The sequence below is a fragment of the Gigantopelta aegis genome, chromosome 8, assembly GCF_016097555.1.
Source record: "Gigantopelta aegis isolate Gae_Host chromosome 8, Gae_host_genome, whole genome shotgun sequence".
Classification (NCBI taxonomy): domain Eukaryota; kingdom Metazoa; phylum Mollusca; class Gastropoda; order Neomphalida; family Peltospiridae; genus Gigantopelta; species Gigantopelta aegis.
In genome coordinates this window covers 13,459,340-13,471,023 of record NC_054706.1, presented here as the reverse complement: position 1 = coordinate 13,471,023, position 11,684 = coordinate 13,459,340, and the positions used below count along the sequence as shown (strand labels likewise).

The 11,684-nt window shown below is 42.2% G+C and overlaps 2 protein-coding genes across 2 annotated transcripts in view; both read right to left on the bottom strand.

The window, feature by feature from the left end:
- Nucleotides 1-570, bottom strand: part of LOC121379483 (extensin-like) — a 1,392-nt gene extending 822 nt beyond the window's left edge. The window contains exons 1-2 of the mRNA XM_041508128.1: nucleotides 559-570; nucleotides 14-417 (exon numbers count right to left, since the gene is read on the bottom strand). Of these exons, the coding sequence (XP_041364062.1) occupies nucleotides 14-417; nucleotides 559-570 (416 nt within the window). The remainder of the gene's footprint in view (nucleotides 1-13; nucleotides 418-558) is intronic.
- Nucleotides 571-3,293: 2,723 nt separating this feature from the next.
- Nucleotides 3,294-11,467, bottom strand: LOC121380114 (kelch-like protein 6). The gene is made up of 2 exons (XM_041508886.1): nucleotides 11,438-11,467; nucleotides 3,294-6,113 (listed from the first exon to the last, which is right to left on the bottom strand). Exon 2 carries the CDS (start codon nucleotides 6,103-6,105, stop codon nucleotides 5,176-5,178), a length of 930 nt encoding a protein of 309 aa, XP_041364820.1. The 5' UTR covers nucleotides 6,106-6,113; nucleotides 11,438-11,467; the 3' UTR covers nucleotides 3,294-5,175.
- Nucleotides 11,468-11,684: the final 217 nt, after the last annotated feature.

The following is an 11,684-nucleotide window of genomic DNA, read 5'->3' as shown; positions in this document are numbered from 1 at the left end:
AAGGTTAGCGTACCGCTGGTGAAGTTTGCCGGCCTGTAGTGTCCACTGTGTGGTATGCGGGGCGTCGGGTTTCGGCGGTTGCAACGGTTGGCTTGGCTTGTCCGGTTGGCCACTCGGGGGAGTGGTTGCCTTCCGTTTCACTACAGCCGCTTTTCGGGCCTGCGCCTCAACGGGTGCCGCCTGTATAATCGGCGGCACAACCGGAGGCGCTGAAGTCCTGGCCTGTGGAGTGGGTCTAGTCAGACCTTTGGTCGAAGTCGGGACGTCCGGGGCCGGTGCCTCTTCCAATTCCGTCTTCTTCCGGGGAACGGCGGTGGGCGGCACAACAGAAGGAGTCGCCGCCGGCGGTTTAGCCGCCGGTTTTGGCTCCCCCTGTGTCTTTCCTGTCGCACGTCTCCTCCTCCTCCATCTTCCAGTCTTCAGTGGTGCCGGGTCCCCGTACACCAAGGTCACGGAAGCCCGTGACCCGGTGTACGTGACCCGGTATTCCAGTAGCGCTCCGTATGAGACCATGAGTCCCCCCAGGTGGGGGGGTAAATCGAGAGTACATTGACAAACGTCTATCCTCATCGTGGTCAATTTCGCAAGTGCAAGAATCGACTGAAGTAGACGTAGAGACTATGGGGCTTCGGGAGTGGGAGTGGGAACTATTTTCTCGTGCCCCTATCCACAGAGGTTCAGGCACGCCCACTACGGATTTAGCCTCTGACTTCGCCAGTGACTAACTCCGGAGCAGGAGGGGGGGGGGGGGGGGGGGGGGGGTAAGTTTGAAGTGGGCGGAATTTGGAAGAAAGCCATTTAGTACGGTCAGCGCGAGCGCGGACCAAATAGCAGACACTTCATAAAGCTTGAAGTACACCGAGTGGGAGCCGTGCTCTGATTGGCTGAATTTCGATTCCTCGGTGAAGCCTGTTTTTTACCTAAGTCTATGAAGAGTAACTGCATACCAAAACATGTCTGGACTCTAAAATTTAACCCAAAGTAGGTAAGACTGCTCAGCCAAAAGGTTTTAAGGTGATTTTGAGCAATTGAACGGGCGCCAAAGTAAAATGCGTTAGACTGCTTATAAAAAAATAACATAAGAATTTTGAACTGCTTCCAAAACGTTTAAAGTCTAACTAGCCCAAAAAAAAGTTGGTACTCACGGAGGTGAAGGAGGTTGGCAAAGGGGAGCACGTCCACGGTGTTCCGATGAAGTTAACAGCGTCGAAATGCGGGATGACCGACCGATATGGGGATGCTGCTAGCGCCTTGGCTGTTGAGCGGTACTCTTCCCCGGCTGTGATCTTGATCATTCGATGTATGGTCGGGTTGTCCATTTCTGGGAGTAGCAGTCCTTGGTTGTAAATTCCTTTTCGGCGTACTGTAAAACAGAGACCTCGGCCATCCCGCATTGTGACGTGGTGGAAACAGTAGTCTCCCTCTGTCGGGCTCGTTGGTAACGGTTGAAATGCCTCGTGCTTAGGTTGCGTGAAGAGGAAGTTGACGTCCTCGATGTTGGTTTTTGGAGAGCTGAGCGTGGCGTGCTGTTAGTTTTGCCGGCCTTCAGTGACCAAGGCTCGTCCCCATCCATGTCCGGCTTCGGTGGTTGACTTGGAGGGCCTGGCTTGTCTGGTTGGCCACTCGGGGGAGTGGTTGCCTTCCGCTTCACCATGGCAATCTTTCGGGCCGGCGCCTCAACGGGTGCTGCCTGTATAATCGGCGGCACAACCGGAGGCGCTGAAGTCCTGGCCTGTGGAGTGGGTCTAGTCAGACCTTTGGTTGAAGTCGGGACGTCCGGGGCTGGTGCCTCTTCCGATCCTGTCTTCTTCCGGGGTACGGCGGTTGGCGGCGCAACAGAAGGAGTCGCTGCCGGCGGTTTAGCCGCCGGTTTTGGCTCCCCCTGTGCCTTCCCTGTCGCACGTCTCCTCCTCCTCCATCTTCCAGTCTTCGGTGGTACCGGGTCCCCGTACACCAAGGTCACGGAAGCCCGTGACCCGGTATACGTGACCCGGTACTCCAGTAACGCTCCATAGCTGGCTATCAATCCCCCCAGGTGGGGGGGGTAACTCGAGAGAGCAGGCGCACACGTCTTGTCTCATCGTAAGCCGTAGTAGAAGTGGTAGAAGTGCGGGGGCTTCGGGATGGTCTGGCGTTAACATGTTGATATCTACTGGGAGCGTGCGGACCTGAACGGAACCGTGTACAGAAGATGGTGTTAAACTGTTGTTTACATTATTTGGGGGGATGGAGCTTAAGACGTTGAGGTGTATATTTTGGCTAAGTATATGATCTTGTGTATATCCTAGCTGGGAGCAGGTAGGGGAGGGGGTGATGGGGGGATCCAGGCTCTTACCGGTTTCCATAGGTTCCTGGTATATAATATCAAGAGTGATCTCTACACTATGACTGGAGTTGGGGTCGGGGCGGAGATAGAAATAGCTACCTAGTTTCAAGAGGGGGGTCTCTATTTTCGAGTGGATGAAAACTCTTCCATCCATGAGCCTGGTAAAAAAGGCAAATATCGGCAATACTGGTAAAATGTAGTGTTGATTTACAGACCTTTAAAAGAACTCTCTCTCTCTGTACCATTTAAAATAATTTGGACGCAATTGCTAATGATACGAGGGATTGTCCAAATTTATTTGTTGTATTATGCCAGCTATTTCTTTTGTCTCAATGCTTGTAACAAATATCTGACAGTACATTCATATTTTCAAGAAACATAAATCCATTACTATTCACACACAGACACTGGGTAGCAGTTTTAGCGTTAAAATCCCCGCCAATTAATATCGATCCATGCTGCGAATAATTTAACACTTCCTTGCTTATGACATCTAAGGGCTGTCTAGCACAGACAGATATATCTTTGTCAAACGATAAAAATGTTTACTAATTCTAATACATAATGTAAATTCACTACATACTGCTAAGAAAACAAAAGGCTTTAAATCAGTTTTACGTTTAAAAAAGCCAATCCACCACGGATGCTTGCACAAATTTGCCTTCTTGTTGCCGTACTGGCCTCGGTGGCGTCGTGGTAGGACATCGATCTACAGACTGGTAGGTACTGGGTTCGGATCCCAGTCGAGGAATGGGATTTTTAATGCAGATACTGACTCCAAACCCTGAGTGAGTGCTCCGCAAGGCTCAATGGGAAGGTGTAACCCACTTGCACCGACCAGTGTTCCATAACTGGTTCACCGAAGGCAATGGTTTGTGCTATCCTGCCTGTGGGAAGCGCAAATAAAAGATCCCTTGCTGCTAATCTGAAGAGTAGCCCATGTATTGACGACAGCGGGTTTCCTCTCAAAATCTGTGTGGTCCTTAACCATATGTCTGACGCCATATAACCGTAAATAAAATGTGTTGAGTGCGTCATTAAATAAAAATCTCTTTCTTTCTTTCTTGTTGCCGTATCATTGGCTTTGAAGCGTCGACAAGCACGGCAACTGATGCTTTGACTTCAACGGTGATACTGGCGATACAATGTCTACAAGAGCCGCTGTCGAGCACAGCCATCCCAAGTGCTAATCATGTGGCTGTTATATGAAGTCTCTGGTGTGCTTGCCCCTTTTCAATGTGTTTTAACGTCAATTTATTCAAGAATAACGCTCATGTGAATAAAACCTGTGAGAAAAACTCGGAATCGAGGGTTGTAAAAGTTTAAAACGACACCACTAGAGCACATTGATTAAGTAATCATCGGCTATTGGATGTCAAACATTTCGCAATTCTGACACGTAGTCATCAAAGGAAACCCGCAACATTTTGCCTAATGCAGCAAGGGATCTTTTATATGAATGCAGGCTTGTGATGCTTGCATCGCAGGATCGAACCACCTCGGTGGATCCATTCAGCTTATTGCATTTGTTTCTCGTTTTAACCAGTGTACCACAACTGGTCAAAGACCGTTGTATGTGTTTTACTGTCTGTGGAAAAATGCATATCAAAAATCCCTTGCTGCGTTATAAAAAATATAACGGGTTTCCTCTGATGATTACGTGTTAGAATTACGTTATTTTGACATCCAATAGCCAATGATTAATTAATCAATGTGCTCAAGTGGTGTCATTGAACAAAACAAACTTGAATTTTAATGTATATTTCTTTGCTGTAATTATATGTGCATTTTTGTACACCCAATTTGATGAGGGAACAAATGTATCAACGTGTGGATAGTCTTCTAGTATAAAAACGAAAACCACACGCCCATGCAAAGTGATTCCCCTGACCTATATACACGTCAGACGCATGAAGCGCGTTACGCGGGAGATCACATCCTAAACTCTCTAATACTTGGTACACTGATAGCAGTTTAAATCAAACTACGATAATATAGTGCCTACATTACGTTTTTATATAACAGACTTATGCATCGCCAATGGAAGGCATAACCTTAATGCGCTGTTTAAAATTAGATGCACTTCGAACTTTGACCCGTTGATATGATACGTTTTATGTTTCTACCATACCTCATGATAGGACTCATGAAATAACATATTTCTATTGTTCTTGTTGATGTGTAATGTGTAATGCACCATAGATGTCGCCAAATGATGGTGTATTTTTCAGTGTAACGGATTCTTTAGAACCATCTCTGAGGTCCAGCTTCTCTAGGCCCTTCTTGGAAATAACAATGATGCTGCCATCTTTGTATACAAATCCAAAATGGTAACCGTATTGGTAATATTTTCCAACACGTTCGGCTCTTAATGTTGGTGTGTTTATGTCATCCATGTGAATGACGTCAACAGAACCGTCATAATGTAACAAATACAGGTTTGGCATCTCTAGATATGATCTGGTTAGGTTTCCACTTTTCAACTTTATGTTGATTGTGCTGACAGCGTGTGTGTTTGTGTTGAAGCAATGCACTTGGTCTGTTACACTTCCATTCAATTTTCCACCCATCACCAGAATGTTTCCTCCAACAGCTTCAGCACAGACATTTTGTCGTCTACATCCGAGATCTCCCACCACCTTCCACTCGTCCTGTCCCAGCTGCAGCTGTTCTATAGTGTTACTGTGTCGTCCTCCAATCACGTACAGCGTGTCATCTAGAACAGCCATACAGTGTCCACAGCGATCATGTTTGAGATCTGGACCACGACTCCACATCCTTCTCCATACATTAAATACACGCGTTGATTTTAGTGTTTCAAATCCTCCAGTAATGCATATTGATTTGCCTTAGACTGCTGCTGAAAACATTTCACCTGGTTGATTAGAACATTCTGGCAGTTCATACCAGCGTTTATCACTCAAACATGCGACAGATACTAGTTCAACTGAATTTTGAAGGACGAATACAACGTCAAGCATTTGTCCTGAAATTCTGTTGTCGATAAAACTATTTATTTTTGTGTAGCATGAATAATGGGTTTTGATACCCTTCTTAACTACTTGTTGTAACGCCTTGTGTTGATTGACAAAGGTGGTAAAAATAACATCATCTGTCAAGTAGTTGATGCTAACATGCTCAAATCTGATTTGTGTGAACAGGTCGACCATAATTTCAACTGAAGGATTGTGCTGACTGATCCACTTCTGAACATCTCGAAGCACGTCATCTTCTTTCTGTGACAGATCATCCCGAGACAACACCTGGAGATATTCATATTCTGTCAGATCCATCTCTGACCCGTTCTCTGACAGCTTCTCCACGTTTTTCACTACATACTGAAAAGCCTTTGTAGCAAGATCTTCCATGCCGTACTTCTTTAATGATCTCCACCTGTGAACGCAGTTTTCTGTGGTCAGTGTAAGATTGTTGTTGAGATATCCCAGACAGGCAGACTTGAGGTCATCCAGCTGCATCATCTCGGCTAGGTCAATCAATGCAAAACAGTTGACGTCGTTGACGACGTCCTCATCAAGAATATGAAATTTCAGCACATCATCAAATGTTTGTTTAGACACTGTCGGTAACGTGACCACTCCAGTGTTCTTCTCCAACATGTCAGACGTGAACATCGCCTCAAAATAGGACGACAGTGCTGTCAGACAAAGTCTACTTCCTGTCGCGGAGCCATCTTGAAAGACTAGTTTTATGTCATTGTGGTCACCTTGAACCAGTTTTTCGTAGATCTTTTTCAGAAAGGATTGCTGGACTTCCGACATTTCGTCAACTGAAATTAGATAAGACATACAATTATTAAAACGGAATGGATTTGATTGGATAACACTTGTCAAACAGTGATTAAAATATTGTTTCAACAATTTCAATATGAAATATTTTATGGCTTAATGTTTTACATTGTTAAATCTTGCTCATACAAACTTGATGAAAACCTGTTTTGAGAGAGCAGGTTCCTGATCATGTTACAACCCTGGGCCACTCGTTCTTATACACCAACATTAGTTTTTGTTTGCTCCTTTACTGTAATCAGTAATATCAGATTTAATACCCTCCCCCCCCCCCCCCCCCCCCCCCAATCTCTCTCTCGGCTAATTTTAAACTTTTCTATTACATTTTGGACCATAAGACGTGCACATGTGTATTCATGTACATTCTGATGTATGCCATGTATTGTAATTAAGTATGTATGTGTGTGTGTATATGAAAATATATACCGGCCTCGGTGGCGTCGTGGCAGGCCATCTGTCTACAGGCTGGTAGGTACTGGGTTCGGATCCCAGACGAGGCATGGGATTTTTAATCCAGATACCGACTCCAAACCTGAGTGAGTGCTCCGCAAGGCTCAATGGGTAGGTGTAAACCACTTGCACCGACCAGTGATCCATAACTGGTTCAACAAAGGCCATGGTTTGTGCTATCCTGCCTGTGGGAAGCGAAAATAAAAGATCCCTTGCTGCCTGTCGTAAAAGAGTAGCCTGTGTGGCGACAGCGGGTTTCCTCTAAAAAAAATCTGTGTGGTCCTTAACCATATGTCTGACGCCATATAACCGTAAATAAAATGTGTTGAGTGCGTCGTTAAATAAAAGACTTCTTTCTTTATGAAAATATATATGAATATCTATATATTGTATGTATGTCGGGTTTGACTAGTACACAGCGTTCGAAATAAGCACTTGTCTGTTTGTCCCGACAAGTGAAAATTTACTCGGACAAGCATAAGTTGCCGTAGTGGTTATCCGGTGGACAAATAAAATGTTTTTTTTACAAAGCAGTATCCGAATTTTTATCAATTGTTGTACTTGAAAAAACCAATCCCAAAACGTTTATTGTTTAGTTGTTTAAGTTTAAAACGAAGTAGTTGCCTGTTTACCATAAATGTAAAAGTTAGTTTTCCTTTGATTTTTTGTGAATTACTGATTACATCATCGGTAATGTGATAAAACGAAAACCTGTTAGACGGGATAATCCAAGATTAAAAACATATTAGTTAACATTTTTTTTTTTTTTTAAGTGTAAGTTATATTTACATATATCTCTGCAGTGAATTTTATGAAATAAATTACTTTAAAATAGTTTTGAATGACAAAACAAAATTACGATCAATCAACAAACCCGTGAAAAAGCGGTATAGGCCGATCACGTGGTTTCTTGTTGATTTGTTATCAGAACAAGTCTGAAAATAAAATAATAGAACACCGTTCATTTAAAAAATAAAAGTAAAAATATGGCTGGTCTCCCCACCATACAGGTTTCCATCCCCTACACCAGATATCGTTCCTATAGGCCTAAATAAGCGTCGGGTCATGGACAGCCCAGTACAATTTTTTTTAAATGTGTCATTTACCTGGCTTTGGGGCGAGACGTAGCCCAGTGGTACAGCGCTCGCTCGATGCGCGGTCGGTGTGGGATCGATCCACGTCGGTGGGCCCATTGGGCTATTTCTCGTTCCAGCCAGTGCACCACGACTGGTATACCAAAGGCCGTGGTAAGTACTACCCTGTCTGTGGGGTGGTGCATATAAAAGATCCCTTGCTGCTAATCGAAAAGAGTAGCCATGAAGTGGCGACAGTGGGTTTCTTCCTTCAATTTCTGTGTGGTCATTAACCATATGTCTGACGCCATATAACCGTAAATAAAATGTGTTCATTGCGTCGTTAAATAAAACATTCCATTCCTGTTACTATTAATAGAACGCCTTCTGGTTTTCCGGGGAAAAGAGTTTCCCGTGCCTATTAATTAATCCGAGGAAGCCCTATGCGTTGCGAATGGCTCAAAGACAAACGCATCCTTTAACATGAATGTTTAGTCCAACCCTTTAAAACCGAACAGTGAACGAATCATCTAGTTCCATTGTGTTTATTTAATGTAAATTGCACCTCTGAAAGCGCACGGTCCTGTCAGGTAGCAGTCATCATTTATGACAGAATATTATCTTGAACGAGGCTCCGGGTTCGTTGTCACTACGGTACTTTCACTTCAGCTTGTGTTGTGTTTTTGACAAATGTCAATTAAGCAACCAAAGTTAAATAGAAACCTTTATTATGAAGTAAGTAAAGTACACCTTATTCATCATCTTTATCACTAGCTTTGTTACTATAAAGTTATTTGAGTTGCGAACGTGACTGGAATTAGTTTACAAAAAGTAGGCCTTCCGCAGTGACCGGTCAATCATGAATTTTATTTTTTATTTGTTATGTTTTTAACGTGTATTTAACAAAATGAATTCTTCGGCTTGCATTCGTGGAAAGATGTTGACTGTATTTCATTTTCAAATGAAATTACAACATGTCAAAAGTCCGACAAAACGTCAACTTGTTTGATGATAAAACGCACCCCGAACTCCCAAGCCAAGTGTTTATAAGTTGCATCATTTTATCCACATTTTATTGTAGCTGTTATTTGACAGTTTATTACTATTTCCATATTTAATAGTGAACAGGATACAACAAAGACTTTTATCTCAAACCAAACCCCTGTAACCTGGATACCCATCAAACTTACTTGGGCCCAATTTGGCCCATGGGTTTTAGGCTACTGTTTAAGAGGAGATTCACTTCATCATGTAAACTTATACTACTAGTATATGTAACACTACATGATTAATAAAGGACAACAGTAACATTATTTTAACATTTGGTGACAGGCATATTTTCATTTATGACAAGTGATTTCGACAAGCACTACCAAACAATTATTTCCAGGCATTCAGCTGAAAGTGAAAGCAGAAAATCAGTGACGTGTTATGAAGGGAATAGTTCTCGAAAACAATTTAACTGGCTTTCATTGAATCATAAACAAAACCACTAATTTTTTATGACTTTTTGTTTCATGTGGAAACTATCTTGACTGTAAAAAATTCTACAATTTGTTTTAGTGACCTGAATCAAGAAATTACGTGCAATCTGAAGTGAAGAGTAGGCCTAATAAGCGAATTGGTTTAAAAATTAAAGCCAAGGGCTTTAACTTTTCCTTCTGCATTCACCTCCTACCCTACATAGATGGACAAGTGGAAATAGATTTTGTGGTATACTTGTCCGGTGGACAAGTGAATTTGTTTTCTTATTTTTATCACTGGTACATACAACGATATAAAAGGAACGGGCACGGAATATAAATCTTTTTGGCCTCAAAAATGGTCTCATGCCGTTTCTGGGACTCGAACCTTAGACACCGAATCAACCGCAGTTCTCAGACCACCGCCATAACGAGCCGGCCACCGAGACGAGTGCGTGCGTGCGTGCATGCGTACGTATGGACGTACGTACGTGCGTACGTATATATGTATTGATGTATGAATATCTATATATTGTATATAGGTCGAGGTTGACGATTACATACATAGATATTAACGCACCGATGCAGCGGATAATTAAATCCTTTCTTACACATTGTCTCGGGGCGGGACGTAGCTCAGTGGTACAGCGCTCGCTTGCTTCGCGGTCGGTCTGGGATCGATCCCCGTCGGTGGGCCCATTGGGCTATTTCTCGTTTCAGCCAGTGCACCACGACTGGTATATCAAAGGCGGTGATATGTGCTATCCTGTCTGTGGGATGGTGCATATAAAAGATCCCTTGCTACTAATCGAAAAGAGTAGCCCATGAAGTGGCGGCAGCGGGTTTCCTCTCAATATCTGTATGGTCCTTAACCATATGTTCGACGCCATATAACCGTAAATAAAATGTGTAGAGTGCGTCGTTAAATAAAACATTTCCTTACACATTGTCTCATGCCGTTGCTGGGACTCGAACCTGTGGCACAGAATCGCCCGCAACTTGCAGATTTGTTAAAATATATTTTGAGCTATCGAGACATCTATAAAAAGGATGCTCTTTAATTCAACCATATGCATGGGCTTACAAGCTACGCGGTCGATCCCGATTAGGTGCATGAAACAGTGGGCAAACCTGGCACTGACTAGTATGTATTGATGTATGCATATCTCTATATTGTATGTATGTAGAGGTTGACGATTACATACATAGATATTAATGCACTGGCGCAGCGGATAATTAAATGGCACCGAATCGCCCGCAAATTTCAGATTTGCCACGATACCTTCTTAGCTGTATGTATAGGTGAAGGTATGTGCGGGTGCACGCGTTAAAGTGTACGTTTATATTTATGTACGTGATATGTGTAACAGTACAGTGTATGTACAAGGTTTTCAGTTATAACATTAATCTGATAAGACGTATGTATATAACTATGAAGCGATGAGAGCACCTCAAGCCTAACACCGTCACAATGGTCTGGGGACAACAATAATAATAATAATTAATAATAATTAATAATAATAATAAATAATAATAATAATAATAATAAAAACAATAAAACAAAAACAAAAAACTATGTCAATAATATCCTCGTTTGCAGCAAACTCAGGAATGTCCCTTTAATCTGACAAGACGTATGTATATAAGTATGAAGCGATCAGCGCACATCAAGCCTAACACTGTCACAATGGTCTGGCGACAATAATAATAATAATAATAATAATAATAATAATAAATAATAATAATAAAAACAATAAAACAAAAACAAAACAAACAAAACAACAAACAAAACAAAAACAAAAACCTGATTATGCTACAATTTAAATATTCCCATTATAATGTTGTCACGTCAATAATATCCTCGTATCACCGATGTCAAAGTAATGGACTTGAAATTGCTAAATATTTATTACGTCATTAAAATGATAAAACATATCAATAATTAATTTAAACTAACAAAACTTGAATACTATTTAATTCACTTTATTGTTTATATTTATAGCCTGTACAACTATATCATACATCTGCTGACAATACTGTTTATGTCGAAATGTGATTAATATAAATGCATTTACCTACTATGTTAGTCCAAAGCGAGTAGAATGTGTGGTTGACATAACGTGTCCCGTGCACTACTATTATGTGAAACTAGGATCGAAACGGGAAGTAAATAAATGCATTGGAAAATTATTGCTACGTCAGTGTGTGATTTAGCATGGTATTTAATACGTGTACACTGCTATATAACATTGTTTTGACTTATTAAAAACGTATAGCCACAGGCAACAGTATTTGTATAGAAATGTGATTTGTACTTACATCGAAACGACCGTGACGTATTTTCACAGACACAACCTACACATTGATCGACAACAGGTCACAAGGTATGTCACGTGACAGTTTTAACGAGATCATAGTGTCAGATTAAAGTACTGTGGGTACTGTTTATATATAAAGACCATACGCGTTCGAGACGACAGGGGGTGGGTGGCAGTGGGGGTCGGTGGGAGGTGGATTGGGAGGGGCGGATTATTTTCAGAAGGAAATTGCACCCCTCTCCGGTGCT